Here is a 15,996-nt window from a genome sequence, read left to right on the forward strand (position 1 = left end):
AAAAAGTTCAAATAGGATCATCTGAGTTGACAGACTTTAGTGGGTTTTTTTCGTTGTTGCCAACATTCACTTCTGCTGCCTGACTAGTCTGGTCTTCCTCAATTCGTCTTCCTCCTCAAAACACAGATAGAGGCGAGAGGGCATTGATGAGACACAACAATTGGGCCAAGTCCCAAACTCAAGGTCTCAGAATCTGGAGCAGCATTCAGAAAATGAACACATCTTGTCAAAGTTTAGTGTTTTGTACTCATCAGGTCATTCATGAGAAATACCGCCATAAAAGGAAACGATCGTTTTAGATACTTTCAATCAACCTGTTCAGACATTTTATGAAACAGGGGGAATTAAACCATTCTGAGGCCAACAGGACACTTTTCAGGATACTTAGGCCCATTCATGAGTTTGCATGATGCATCGTGAGAAATGAACTCATCATGACAACCTGTATCCTGCAGGATGCCTGAGATAACAAGGTGTAGAGCTGGATGAACACAGCAGGCCAAGCAGCATCAGAGGAGCAGGAAGGATGATGTTTCGGGCCTAGACCCTTCCCAAAATGTCAGCCTTCCTGCTCCCCTGATGCTGCTTGGCCTGCTTTGTTCATCCAGCTCTACACCTTGTTATCTCAGATTCTCCAGCATCTGCAGTTCCTACTATCTCCTGCAGGATGTCTTTTGTGTGCCTAATTCAGCATCACGCTTCTGCAGTGAACAGTGATAATGGGAACTGCAAATGCTGGGGAATCCAAGATAACAAAGTGTGAAGCTAGGTAAACACAGCAGGCCAAGCAGCATCTCAGGAGCACAAAAGCTGACGGGTCTAGGCCCGAAACGTCAGCTTTTGTGCTCCCGAGAAGCTGCTTGGCCTGCTGTATTCATCCAGCTTCACACTTTGTTATCTTGTACAGTGAACAAACAGCTTTGCCCCGAGTTACAAGTTGGCTGAGCAGGCCAGTGTTACAGCAGGTGAAACTATAAGAATCCCAATATGTACATTGACCAGTGAATGTGGATTTGCAGCAGACAGTAGAAAGAACCCTGGCCAATATTTTCTAAGGGCAGTTAAGAAGACGGGCCTCACTTGACTGCTTAATTTCAAAGCTGTATTTGAGCACTGGATAGTTATTCATTTTAGGGAAATTCATACATGCAACAGTGGATTCAAATATAGCAACATATCATCTTCACTGGATAAAAGTCATTCCGTCAAAAATTTGTTTTGCATTGAAAACAACGAACATATTAGTGAGAGCTGGGCCTAGTAGGGATCTCATGGTAACACCATGTATTTGGGCACACTTGCTGCTGTTAAAACTGACTTCAGCTGCTGAGTTGCCGATTTAATATTTTGAATGAGAAATAACACACACAATGGTGGCAGGTTAAGTTCATTGTGATATTCTGCAGTGCATGTATCTGCAGATTGGTGAATAGGCTAGCAATGTCAAATTAACACATTGGCACTTCATTTCTGTCAATGTGCAAGTCCTGTACAGTCTTAGCAAATATCCTTCACTGCTTCATTGATGCTTTTTATGTGGCTTAAGAGGAGAGTTAAAATTCAACCATGTTGCTGTTGGACTGAAGTCAAATATAATCCAGAATGATCAAGTTTCAACTCCAAAATGACATTTGAGAATCAGTCATGATTGTTATCATTCATTCGGAGGATGAGGCCATCACTGTCTCGTAACAGCATTTATTGCCCAGACAGCAGTTAAAAGTCAACCACATTGCTGTAGATCTGGAGTCACTTGTAGGGCAGACCAGGTAGGGATGACAGTTTCCTTTCCTAAAGGACATTAGTGAACCAGATAGGGTTTTTTTCTCCCCCACAGTCAACATTAGACACTTAGTTCCAGATTAGACTCTTTCCCCAAGAGGTCATCATTAGACTCTTAATTCCAGATTTTTGTTGAATTCAAATTCCACCATCTGCTTGGCAGAATTTGAATGCCAGTCCCCAGAATATTAACTGGGTGTCTGGATTAGCAGTCCAGCGATAATACCACTCGGTCATCACCTCCCCTCACATATTTCTACAGTGATCCAAATGATTCATAACAGGATTTTAAACCCAATTCAAATTCTCAAGCTAGCTGGTGGAATTAGAACTCTCATTCTATGACTTATTAGTTTGGAACTACACATGCAAATCCCCCCACGTTTCTGTAAAGAATTTCGTCATCCTGACTTCCTTTCCTCCTCCTACATGGAAAATGGTTCTAACTACTTGTTTTAAATACAGGTGGGGTGAAACCCTGTGCTTTGAACTGCCTAGCCATGGGCTTCAATTTCTATACTGAACGTGCTTCAGCTGTAGTGGATGGTACCTTGTGTCGTATGGACTCACTTGATATATGTGTCAATGGAGAATGTAAGGTATGTTACTATCCCTTTTCTTGCTTGTTTCTCAGTTGCATGCTCAACAAGTAACCACAAGCTCAACTAAATTTTAGAAGCCAACTAAAATGAAAGTTTTCTCTCATTCATGTCCCAACGCAACGTGCACTTAGGTCTTCTTTGCTTTCCTGTTTACAGCCTTTAGAAGGACACACAGACTGGGATTCTACTCTTTGGTTGAATGGTTTTCTGGGGTTGGAATTCTGTCTATTGCTGTCAAAAAAACTGCTGCAGTGACAGAAGAATTGGTGATAGAGGTTGTATCACAAAAGCTTGCTGAAGATTACCACCAAAGCCATCTGAAGACTTTGGTCAAGGCTAGGTCATTCAACAGATAAGTTTTTAACTCCAGAGTGAGAAGGATAATAACAGTCCCTTTGCTTACTGCCACCTTCCACCTGGAAGTTGTGGGAAGCACACTAAGGGATGTAATAGGCCTTTGGGAGGCAACAGGAAAGCTCTCATACATTCTCTGCCACACCCCAACCAAATTCAATTCATATTATGGAAGGGGACTTTAGCCTAATGTTCATATATATATAATGATTGGGTTGGATTGTTTTACAACTTTTTGTTGAATGTGTACAGTCAAATATTAAAAGTCTTTATGTAGGATATCATAGGTAATTTTATTTTATTGAAGTGCCTAAATGCCTGAAAAGGACATTGTTTGAAATTTTCCATACAAATTGATTAAAATAACCAAGTATAATAGGTATTGTAAAAGACTGTAGTCTGACGGAACAATCTTACATTTTGCTTTTACTTCCCCGGAGCACGTGGGCTGTGATCATACTTTAGGCTCAGATGTGAAGGAGGATCGATGTCGAGTCTGTGGTGGTGATGGCAGCACTTGTGAAACCATAGAAGGAATTTTTAATGGCTCCAGTCCTCAGGGAGGTAAGTCAAATCTGATTTTAATCTTGTAATTAATGCTTACAGGAGGTCAAGATTAAGGTGCAAGTCTAGTTGCCTCTATTTTTCTTTGTTCTCTTGCTCTCTCACACACACTTCTCTCTCTCTCACTCTGTCTTTCGCTCTCTGCCCCTCTCCCTCTTCCTTCCAGATTTATGGACACTGACCAGCCGAGATGTGCAGGAATATGTTTTTAAAAAATCCCTATAAGTCAATACTATGGTGGCTTTTAATGGTTTGTCCAGGTAGAAATACTGATTAATGATGTTCGAAATGCCCAACTCCATTCTATCTTGAAATTTAACATCAGGTTAAAGTATAGCCCTTAACAAAACTCATCATTCCTAACATTTCGCAATTCCTTATTTCCTAATTTTCCTAATAATTTCTCCAAAAGAAGGCCACAGCTGGCCCTTTCATTGTTTACAAACATGACTGTGTCACACCTTCTCACTAAAACCACATGGGCCTTCTTTAATTGTTAAAAACGAAGTTACAAAGCTGCCTCAAACACAAAAGTTGCTGGAAAAGCTCAGCCAGCCTGGCAGCATCTGTGAAGAGAAATCAGAGTTAACATTTCAGGTCCAGTGACCCTTCCTCAGAAAGGTCACCAGACCTGAAACGACAACTCTGATTTCTCTTCTCAGATACTGCCAGATCTGCTGAGCTTTTCCACCAACTTCTGTTCTTGTTTCTGATTTACAGCATCTGCAGTTCTTTTGGTTTTTCACAGTGACCTGTCGGACAGAATTCAAAACAGGCAACAGGACCACCTTTACACTTTGACTTTATCAGAGATTTTTGTTTTGAAAAGTTACAAATATAAAGTTTATAAAGTTGCCTTTTTTATATATTTTGATGTAATCTTCCCTGCTCCATCTCCTGCAGTTGACATCAGACAAATGGTTTTGCAAGACTTCCTTATCATTCAGATATCTATAATTGTTGCTTCAGACAACTCTAAAATATTACTGCAAGTTAATGCAAAATTTCTCTTGTGGACCTTTTTATGAATGTAAAACCCAGCTGGATTTTAAATTTCATATTGAATAGTGCATCTCTAAATCTATTAGTGTATCCTGAATTCAATGATATTTTAAGTGAAATAGAATGAGTGATGCATAGAAGATAATTATGCCAAATATTATCTTGATCAATATTATTTTAAACATTGAGCTATAAAGAAACCTAATAATTCATATTTTTGGCACAAAGCCTTGCTAAACTTTCAACAAAAATGCTTGAATAGTAATTATTGAGAAAATATGCCTCTACTGGGTCTTTAACTATGCTTTGGTGTAATAATATGTTACCTTAAAAGTACAGATGTGTCTAAAAATTTACTATTATGTGTGAAAACTCTATATCCAAAACTAAAGAGCAAATTGAGAATTAATTGCCTAAAATATTACAACTGCGCAGATCAGAAGCTTAAGCTCATTCCTTGGGTGAATTTTGCAGAAACGGTAGTTTTTTTTCTATTCATTTGTGGGATGTGGGTGTCACCGGCTGGCCAGCATTTCTTGCCCATTCCTAGTTGCCCTTGCGAAGGTGGTGGTGAGCTGCCTTCTTGAGCTGCTGCAGTCCACCTGCTGTAGGTTGACCCACAATGCTATTAGGGATGGAATTCCAGGATTTTGACCCAGTGTCAAATATTTTTAGCCCTCCAATGTCTCCTACCTTCTCCGACAGAGATACTGGAAACAAGACAATGAAAGTCCTGGACCCTATTTTGTCTACTCAACCTCCCAGCAAGGGACAGAGTGCTTTTTGTATTCCATAGGTGACTAGAATATTCACCACCTTTATTTTGAGATAGACACACCTAACAAATACTAGACCAAGTATGACTCTTTTCTAACTGATCGCCTACTTCTGCCTCACTTGATAATGGGAACTGCAGATGCTGGAGAATCCAAGACAACAAAATATGAGGCTGGATGAACACAGCAAGCCAAGCAGCATCTCAGGAGCACAAAAGCTGACGTTTCGGGCCTAGACCCTTCATCAGAGAGGGGGATGGGGTGAGGGTTCTGGAATAAATAGGGAGAGAGGGGGAGGCGGACCGAAGATGGAGAGAAAAGAAGATAGGTGGAGAGTAGAGTATAGGTGGGGAGGTAGGGAGGGGATAGGTCAGTCCAGGGAAGACGGACAGGTCAAGGAGGTGGGATGAGGTTAGTAGGTAGATGGGGGTGCGGCTTGGGGTGGGAGGAAGGGATGGGTGAGAGGAAGAACAGGTTAGGGAGGCAGAGACAGGTTGGACTGGTTTTGGGATGCAGTGGGTGGAGGGGAAGAGCTGGGCTGGTTGTGTGGTGCAGTGGGGGGAGGGGACGAACTGGACTGGTTTAAGGATGCGGTGGGGGAAGCGGAGAATTTGAAACTGGTGAAGTCCACATTGATACCATTAGGCTGCAGGGTTCCCAGGCGGAATATGAGTTGCTGTTCCTGCAACCTTCGGGTGGCATCATTGTGGCACTGCAGGAGGCCCATGATGGGCATGTCATCTAAAGAATGGGAGGGGGAGTGGAAATGGTTTGCGACTGGGAGGTGCAGTTGTTTGTTGCGGACTGAGCGGAGGTGTTCTGCAAAGCGGTCCCCAAGCCTCCGCTTGGTTTCCCCAATGTGGAGGAAGCCACACCGGGTACAGTGGATGCAGTATACCACATTGGCAGATGTGCAGGTGAACCTCTGCTTAATGTGGAATGTCATCTTGGGGCCTGGGATAGGGGTGAGGGAGGAGGTGTGGGGGCAAGTGTAGCATTTCCTGCGGTTGCAGGGGAAGGTGCCGGGTGTGGTGGGGTTGGAGGGCAGTGTGGAGCGAACAAGGGAGTCACGGAGAGAGTGGTCTCTCCAGAAAGCAGACAGGGGTGGGGATGGAAAAATGTCTTGGGTGGTGGCGTCGGATTGTAGATGGCGGAAGTGTCGGAGGATGATGTGTTGTATCCGGAGGTTGGTGGGGTGGTGTGTGAGAACAAGGGGGATCCTCTTTGGGCGGTTGTGGCGGGGGCGGGGTGTGAGGGATGTGTTGCGGGAAATGCGGGAGACACGGTCAAGGGCGTTCTCGATCACTGTGGGGGGAAAGTTGCGGTCCTTGAAGAACTTGGACATCTGGGATGTGCGGGAGTGGAATGTCTTGTCGTGGGAGCAGATGCGGCAGAGGCGGAGGAATTGGGAATAGGGGATGGAATTTTTGCAGGAGGGTGGGTGGGAGGAGGTGTATTCTAGGTAGCTGTGGGAGTCGGTGGGCTTGAAATGGACATCAGTTACAAGCTGGTTGCCTGAGATGGAGACTGAGAGGTCCAGGAAGGTGAGGGATGTGCTGGAGATGGTCCAGGTGAACTGAAGGTGGGGTGGAAGGTGTTGTTGAAGTGGATGAACTGTTCGAGCTCCTCTGGGGAGCAAGAGACAGCGCCGATACAGTTATCAATGTACCGGAGGAAGAGGTGGGGTTTGGGGCCTGTGTAGGTGCGGAAGAGGGACTGTTCCACGTAACCTACAAAGAGGCAGGCATAGCTGGTGCCCATGTGGGTGCCCATGGCCACCTCCTTAGTCTGTAGGAAGTGGGCGGAGTCAAAAGAGAAGTTGTTGAGTGTGAGCTCGGCTAAGCGGATGAGGGTGTCGGTGGAGGGGAACTGGTCGGGCCTGCGGGACAGGAAGAAGCGGAGGGCCTCAAGGCCCTCCGCTTCTTCCTATGACGTCCAGTCCCTATACACCTGCGTTCCACATGCAGATGGCCTCAAGGCCCTCCGCTTCTTCCTGTGACGTCCAGTCCCTATACACCTGCGTTCCACATGCAGATGGCCTCAAGGCCCTCCGCTTCTTCCTATGACGTCCAGTCCCTATACACCTGCGTTCCACATGCAGATGGCCTCAAGGCCCTCCGCTTCTTCCTGTGACGTCCAGTCCCTATACACCTGCATTCCACATGCAGATGGCCTCAAGGCCCTCCGCTTCTTCCTGTCCCGCAGTCCCAACCAGTCCCCCTACACCGACACCCTCATCCGCCTAGCCGAACTCGTCCTCACCCTCAACAACTTCTCTTTTGACTCCTCCCACTTCCTACAGACTAAGGGGGTGGCCTTGGCACCCACATGGGCACCAGCTATGCCTGCCTCTTTGTAGGTTACGTGGAACAGTCCCTCTTCCGCACCTACACAGGCCCCAAACCCCACCTCTTCCTCCGGTACATTGATAACTGTATCGGCGCTGCCTCTTGCTCCCCAGAGGAGCTCGAACAGTTCATCCACTTCAACAACACCTTCCACCCCACCTTCAGTTCACCTGGACCATCTCCAGCACATCCCTCACCTTCCTGGACCTCTCAGTCTCCATCTCAGGCAACCAGCTTGTAACTGATGTCCATTTCAAGCCCACCGACTCCCACAGCTACCTAGAATACACCTCCTCCCACCCACCCTCCTGCAAAAATTCCATCCCCTATTCCCAATTCCTCCGCCTCTGCCGCATCTGCTCCCACGACAAGACATTCCACTCCCGCACATTCCAGATGTCCAAGTTCTTCAAGGACCGCAACTTTCCCCCCACAGTGATCGAGAACGCCCTTGACCGTGTCTCCCGCATTTCCCGCAACACATCCCTCACACCCCGCCCCCGCCACAACCGCCCAAAGAGGATCCCCCTTGTTCTCACACACCACCCCACCAACCTCCGGATACAACACATCATCCTCCGACACTTCCGCCATCTACAATCCGACGCCACCACCCAAGACATTTTTCCATCCCCACCCCTGTCTGCCTTCTGGAGAGACCACTCTCTCCGTGACTCCCTTGTTCGCTCCACACTGCCCTCCAACCCCACCACACCCGGCACCTTCCCCTGCAACCGCAGGAAATGCTACACTTGCCCCCACACCTCCTCCCTCACCCCTATCCCAGGCCCCAAGATGACATTCCACATTAAGCAGAGGTTCACCTGCACATCTGCCAATGTGGTATACTGCATCCACTGTACCCGGTGTGGCTTCCTCTACATTGGGGAAACCAAGCGGAGGCTTGGGGACCGCTTTGCAGAACACCTCCGCTCAGTCCGCAACAAACAACTGCACCTCCCAGTCGCAAACCATTTCCACTCCCCCTCCCATTCTTTAGATGACATGCCCATCATGGGCCTCCTGCAGTGCCACAATGATGCCACCCGAAGGTTGCAGGAACAGCAACTCATATTCCGCCTGGGAACCCTGCAGCCTAATGGTATCAATATCACCAGTTTCAAATTCTCCGCTTCCCCCACCGCATCCTTAAACCAGTCCAGTTCGTCCCCTCCCCCCACTGCACCACACAACCAGTCCAACCTGTCTCTGCCTCCCTAACCTGTTCTTCCTCTCACCCATCCCTTCCTCCCACCTCAAGCCGCACCCCCATCTACCTACTAACCTCATCCCACCTCCTTGACCTGTCCGTCTTCTCTGGACTGACCTATCCCCTCTCTACCTCCCCACCTATACTCTACTCTCCACCTATCTTCTTTTCTCTCCATCTTCGGTCCGCCTCCCCCTCTCTCCCTATTTATTCCAGAACCCTCACCCCATCCCCCTCTCTGATGAAGGGTCTAGGCCCGAAACGTCAGCTTTTGTGCTCCTGAGATGCTGCTTGGCCTGCCGTGTTCATCCAGCCTCACATTTTGTTGTCTCTGCCTCACTTGATACTCAATTTGGCTTGATCTACTTGATCCAAGCTAAAAGGAATAAGTCCCCCATCTGAGGTAACCACAAGCCAAATTGAGTATCAAGCCAAAACTTTTTTCCTTCAGAGCTCCTTGCATGTTGGGATAAGTGGGTGTCTAACAACAAGCCTGCAAAAAAAAATCAAATCCCCAAGGAAACCTTTCCATTATCTGTCTGATGGTCTCAAACAGCTGGAAAAAAATAGTGTTGAGTAGACTTCAATATACTGAGGTTGCAAATGTAAAGTCTTCCACTGTGACAATGCATGATATCATCATAATTGGAAGGAGCAGGCAAACTCCGTTGATATCTTGGAAGACAATAGAGCTGCTAGCTGTTACTTTCAGCATAGAACCTATATTAGAGAATGGAGGATATGCTCAATGAAACCTATACACGACCAGAATTCTGATGGAAAGTGTGAGTGCCGTCTTGAGATAATGCTTCCACTTTCTGCACAGGTTAGGTGCAGTACTGCTGTATAACTCGCAGCGAAGTGTCCAAAGTCATCTATCCATATTGTGTGTTGCATTAGTTTTGCTGTTGAAAGGAGGAAACCCAAGGCAACAAGCTAATGGAGGAGAAAGAACTAAACATGCAGATGCTCATAAACAGATTGAGGTAAAACAAAGAACTGCAGATGGTAGAGATCTGAAACAAACAAAAACAGAAATAGTTGGTGAAAATCAGAGCTCCTATTTCTCTCTCTCTACACAATGCTGCCAGATCGGTCGAGTTTCTCCACCAATTTCTCTCTTTGTATGTGAACAGATTGAGGTCTTTGCTGAAAATTCCATTTGAACTCTGACACAAACAGCTCAATATGCTCTCACAAACTTTGTCATGCCATACCACACTGCTGCATCAACTCCCTCCTGCCTTTACAAGTTGCTCTACGTATTTTCACCCAGCTCAGCTTTCGTAGAAACAAATTGTGCCAACAAATGAATGAGTTAAATAAGATGAAGCTTGTCTATTTCCCTGCTCCAGCTGTAAGTCTCTGCGACACAGTTTTCACCTTTAACACTCAATATCTGTCCATTGTCAAGCCTGTGTGCCAATGTGGCTCAGTTGTACATTCCCTGTATATTGCTGCCACTCAGTGGAAACCTTCTGACATGCCCTTGGCAAGTTCCATCTTTCTACATCGTACAGGTCCTGTTCTACCGGTATGCGCCTTAGTTTCTACACTTTTAAGCTGCTTCTGTCTCTTAGTTGTAGTTGTACAGTCATTTTGAGGCAGGCAGCTGCAAAGGGCTGATCAGTCACCAAGCTAAGCAGTGAAGATTTTATCCATCTGTCTCTCTGCCATGCCTCAACATCTGGTTACAATTGAGGCCACACTTGTGGCTGTGTTATAAACCATGAAGCCTATCACCAAGAATGTTTTGGTCTAATGTGTCAATCAAAAATAGGATTCATGTAAATAGGAGCCCAAGGCTGCAGCAAGCAAAACTGTACCAGCTCTTGCACTCTGAATAGGAAGGAGAGGTGGTATGAGGAATTTCTGTGATGCTCAGCAAGTTCTGAAATGCTTCAGCATTCCTAAACACTCAGCAAATCAGTAATATTACATACCTGTACCATTAAACATGGAGCTATGATGATGCTTGAACCATTAAGACGTTAATTGTTATTTAATTAATACAGTTCAGATAAACAATAAATCTGAGTTTACATCAGCTACTCATTTAGCCCTTCTTCTCATTGCTGCCGATCTGATACCACCTTCACTTGATCTTCCTCACCGATGTTAAATGCTTCAGCAATTATTCCTTCTTCTTTCCTCTCGTCTGGCTCTCCCTAATCAAATGTTCCCATGAGCCTGGGTCTCCCTAAGCAGATGTTCCCATGGGTCTGGGTCTCCCTAAGCAGATGTTCCCATGGGTCTGGGTCTCCCTAAGCAGATGTTGCATGGGTCTGGGTCTCCCTAAGCAGATGTTCCCATGTGCCTGGGTCTCCCTAAGCAGATGTTCCCATGTGTCTGGGTCTCCCTAAGCAGATGTTCCCATGGCCTGGCTCTCCCTAAACATATGTTCCCATGCTGGTTATTGAATAGGAGGCAGTCTGTTATTTGATGGAGCAGCTTCCTGCTCCTTTCTGGTAATAGCAGCTTTGCTCAGCAGAGTCCATGCCTGAAGAAGAAAGAAACATGCATTAGCATTGGTTTAGAGAATGCAGGCTACAGCCCCATATGCAACAGGGGGAAATGTGGCTGCCATTCTGCATTATCTGATTGAGGCGTATAAGATTATTAAGGGATTGGACACTCTGGAGGCAGGAAGCGTGTTTCCGCTGATGGGTGAGTGCAGAACCAGAGGACACAGTTTAAAAATAAGGGGTAGGCCATTTAGGTCAGAGTTGAGAAAAAACTTCTTCACCCAGAGAATGGTGGATATATGGAATGCTCTGCCCCAGAAGGCAGTAGAAGCCAAGTCTCTGGATACTTTCAAGAAAGAGATGGATAGAGCTCTTAAAGATAGTGGAATCAAGGGTTATGGGGATGAGGCAGGAACAGGATACTGATTGTGGATGATCAGCCATGATCATAATGAATGGTGGTGCTGGCTCGAAGGGCCAAATGGCCTACTCCAGCACCTATTGTCCATTGTCTATTGTCTATTGTCTATTGTCCATTCAATTTATTTACTTCTCACTAGTATATCACTATCAAAATAAATTGTCTCACTGACCTTCTCGGGAGAAATGCAGATAATTTGGAGCATTTTCCTTCTCATGTTGTTTCAGCATGCATGGTTTGGTGGCCCACCACCAAAGTGAATTATTTTTAAAGAGGTGAGTGCAGCCTTCTGCTCTAAAAATGGCAACAAATGCTGTCAGCAGAGAGTACTACATAGTGCAGCTCTACACTTTAGGCTTTATCTCTATATTTTACCGGATATGAAAGGAGGAAGTAATTGCATACAAGCAGGCTAAGGAACAATCATAAATATGTGGAAAGATATGTGCAAACTATATAAGTGAAAGATAGCCTTTATTTTCATCTGGCAATTAAACTGAAATTGCAGTGTCGTTGTGATATTAGTGACAGTATGTAAGAGAAGGTGGGGCCACTTGGTTCTAGTTCTAAAGCTGGGTGTTATATCGGCTATAAATAATGTAATCCTGTCACATATGTTCACTTCCTGATAATGATAATGCAAGTGTTTCTTTTTAAATCTGCCACTATTGATCTTTTCTCTGTAAAATTAAATGTAAATGTGTATCATTTTACTTGAATGCTATGTCATGTCTATTGTGTGTTCTCTCCAGTTAAACTCAATGAAATGATGTATCCATTGTTACAGCAGTATTAATATGAAACAAACTTTACTGAAGAGTAAACTGATAAGAACGAACTAAAAACAAAGAAAGCATTTCTATCGGATGGTCGCTTGTGATATCATAAAAAGAAGAGCTGCATCTGAATGCAGATAGATGTAGCTAACATAATCTATTTATGTTTAATAACTTGGTTGAATTTATTTGTTTGGTTTATTTCAGTGTAAATAAGTTCTATAATCAAATTAATACATTTCTTTCAGGTTATGTAGAAGTTATCCAGATCCCTAAAGGCTCAGTACACATTGAAATTAAAGAACTTAATGTATCCCATAATTACCTTGGTAAGTTATGATCATTGTATAACCTTATAGTTGGTATCTACATTTGAAGTTCACAAACCATAATTTTGTGATCATCCACTTTTATCTGAAAAATTAGTGACTGGTTATCACAGAAGCAGAAAACCCAGATCTGTAATACAAACAAAATATCAGCCCTTTGAGAACCAACCAAAAATAAAGTAATTCTTTTTTGTTGCATAGTAGAAATCTAAATGAGTGGTCAACTTATTAAACTGCTCTCTGATTTAAATGGTTTTTATAACGTTTTTTACAACTTGATCATTTGCTTTATTTGGTATTCATAAAGTGGGTGTTGAGTGTTGAGAATATTGTATAATTTCACTTTTAATCACAGAGTGGAAGTTGAGCAATTGTGTTGACCTCTGCAAACCTTTCCTGACCTGTTCAGACACCGAATAGATACAGTATGTTCAGTTTGTTCAGTAGATCTGTGCCTGAATTTGATGGGATGTGTTTTTAAGAGAGCTGAGTCTCATCGCCCACTAAAGGTGTGTCTCCTCTTGCAGGATTAAGGCCACAAACAGAGAGCAAACATGACTTTGCTACCAGCTCTGGAGTCTACCTGGCTGCAAGCAGAAATAGTAGTCAGTAGCTTCAGACTGCTAAAATAAGGATGGTGTTACTGAAAAAAATTACCAATCCCTTATTTGTTGTTACCAAAGCCTTAGTATTCAGGCTATGTGCATCATCATTTTTCCTCCCTGGCTCTCCTCATACCTCTCTCAGTCCACATCTCAGTGGTGTCCATCCATCTGATGTTACTTCTTACATGTTTCCTTGCAATTTACCCTTCAGTTGTTGCCAGGGCAAGGCTTCTGGGTTTCGTTTTCAGTGTCTGTACATGTCTTCCTTTCTGTCTTCACAATCCTTTTAGTTCCTGAATCTCCTACTCTTGATCTTACTCACTTGTTTGTCTTTCTCCCAGCCAGCTGATCCTGGCACCGCTGCCATCTCCCATTTCACATGCTGAAAGAAAATAAGAACTGAACACCATCTTCTAGACTCCTTTGCCTTGCTGCCAGGTTCTTTCAGACCTTTTGTCTCAGATGTCCAGACCCATAGCCCACAGCAACATCCTCGGGGACCCTGTTTGTAGACATGGCCGGTCCGACATGAACTGGAAACTGAGGTGAAATAGTGAGCATGGTCCTTAAATAATAAACCATTAAAAAGTGCACAATTCACCCTACAGGTACACAAACATGAAATGATCAGACATTACAGATTTGGAAAGGATAAATCAAATGTTTGTTACATAATTGTGCAGGAAGACACTCAATTATAATCCAGCTAAACTCTGATAGCAATTCTTAAACCAATTCTGGAAAAGCCAGTGACAACCCTGCCTGAAACATGGCTCCTCCTTGGAGGAGTTCTTTCCCCCCATAAATTCCACATACTTATCAATGCTAGTCCTCAGTCACCCTGCAGATGATGGCGGGAGTCTATCAAGGTTAGTGTCCAAGGCTGAAATATCTTTAGTCACTTCAGCAAGTACCTTCCCTCCAACATGAGATCAGAAATGGGGTTGTTCTCTGATGACTGCATGATATTCAGCACTATCCGTTACTTCTCAGATACTGAAACAATCATGCCCCTTTGCAGAAAACCTGGAACAACATTTAGTGTCTGGCTGAAGTCTGGTGCAAAGTTCAATTGCCATTTAAGTGCTGATTCTCCCTTTATCAATTCAGTAAGCTATCATTGACCAGAAACTGAACTGGACCAACCATATAAATACTGTGGCTCTGAAAGGAGATCAAAGCCTGGGAACCCTGAGACACATAACCTACCTCCTGACTCCCTAAGCCTGTCCCCTATCTACAAAGCACATGTCGATCAGCCATGATCATGAAGAATGGCAAAACAGGCTTAAAGGGCTGAATGGCCTCCTCCTGCTCCTACCTTCCATGTTTCTATGTCAGGAGTGTGATGAAATAGTCTCCTTTCATTTGGATGAATGCAGTTCCTGACGACATTTAAGAAGCTCAACACCACCCAGTACAAAGCATTGTACTTGATGAGCACTCCATTCACCAACCTAAGAGTTCAGTCCCTCCACGATCAATGTCCAGTAGCTGCAGCATATTACCTTCTACAAGACATAGCAAGCCTGCTTTGACAGCATCTTCCAAATCCGTGATCTCTACCACCTAGAAGGACAAGGGCAGCAGATTCATGGGAATACCATCACCATGCAAGTTCCTGGCTATGCCACACACCATCCTAACTTGGAACTATATTGCTGTTCCCTCAGTGTCACTGGGTCAAAATCCTGGAACTCACATCTAACAGCATTATGTGCCTACAACAGATGCACTGCAGTCGTTCAAGAAGGGAGCTGATCGCCACCTTCTTCGTTGTTTTTGGGGATGTGTCAGTAAGGCCTTGACCTCGGCTGTTTAAAAACCAACCCGTCAGAAATCACACAAGACCAGACTATAGCCCAACAGGTTTATTTGAAAGCACAAGCTTCTGAAGCCTCAGTCCTTCTTCAGGTGTTTGTGAGAGATGAAGTATCGGACTCAGAATTTAAAATTAAAAGATCAAATGTTCACACCATTGATGAAGATGTACTAAACAAACCTAAGATGCTGTTAAATCTTTACTCAGTTAGAAGGTTTTAATTGATTAATATATATGTGTATGTATATGTGTGTGTATATGTGTGTGTATATATATATATATATACACACATATATATATATGTGTGTGTGTGTGTGTATGTAAATCCCCAAATTCCTTTGAAGTAAGGATTCTGAGAGAACTAAAGGTTTTATCAGTGTAAAGAAAAAGTGACATTTTAGATCAGACAATGCATGATAGGTGTGAGGCCTTGTTTAGAATCTATCTGTGTTTTAGTTTGGAGTCAGACTGTTTTTATTTCTAAAGTAGGAATTATAAAACTTCGTATTGACTGACTGTCTATAAATTGTGTGCTTTTTGAACAAAATAAAATGTATCTGCAAATAAACCCCATAGATTTGTCTGTGTGTGTGTGTGTGTGGGTGGGGGGGTTTGATGGGCCGAGAGTGTGCGCATGTGCGGGAGGTGGGACAGGGAGACTGTATGTGGGTATGAGGGGGGAGAGAGTGTGTGTGGGCAGAGGAGGCAGAGAGAGAGAGAGAGAGTGTGTGCATGTGTGTGTGTGTGTGTGTGTGTGTGAGTGAGAGAGTGTTGGGGTGTGTGTGTGTGAGAGAGAGAGAGAGAGAGAGTTGGTGTGTGTGTGTGAGAGAGAGTATTGTGTGTGTGTGTGTGTGTGTGTGAGAGAGAGAGAGAGAGTGTTGGGGTGTGTGTGTGTGTGTGTGTGAGAGAGAGAGTGTGTTGGTGTGTGTGTATGTGTGTG

At 44.3% G+C, this 15,996-nt stretch overlaps 1 protein-coding gene across 1 annotated transcript in view; it reads left to right on the plus strand.

Moving 5' to 3' along the window:
• adamts10 (ADAM metallopeptidase with thrombospondin type 1 motif, 10) overlaps positions 1-15,996 on the plus strand; it is a 171,252-nt gene that overhangs the window by 129,104 nt on the left and 26,152 nt on the right. Inside the window, exons 16-18 of the mRNA XM_048559937.1 lie at positions 2,248-2,381; positions 3,179-3,302; positions 12,549-12,629. Coding sequence (XP_048415894.1) covers positions 2,248-2,381; positions 3,179-3,302; positions 12,549-12,629 — 339 coding nt within the window. The remainder of the gene's footprint in view (positions 1-2,247; positions 2,382-3,178; positions 3,303-12,548; positions 12,630-15,996) is intronic.

The sequence above is a fragment of the Stegostoma tigrinum genome, chromosome 30, assembly GCF_030684315.1.
Source record: "Stegostoma tigrinum isolate sSteTig4 chromosome 30, sSteTig4.hap1, whole genome shotgun sequence".
In the NCBI taxonomy this organism is placed as follows: domain Eukaryota; kingdom Metazoa; phylum Chordata; class Chondrichthyes; order Orectolobiformes; family Stegostomatidae; genus Stegostoma; species Stegostoma tigrinum.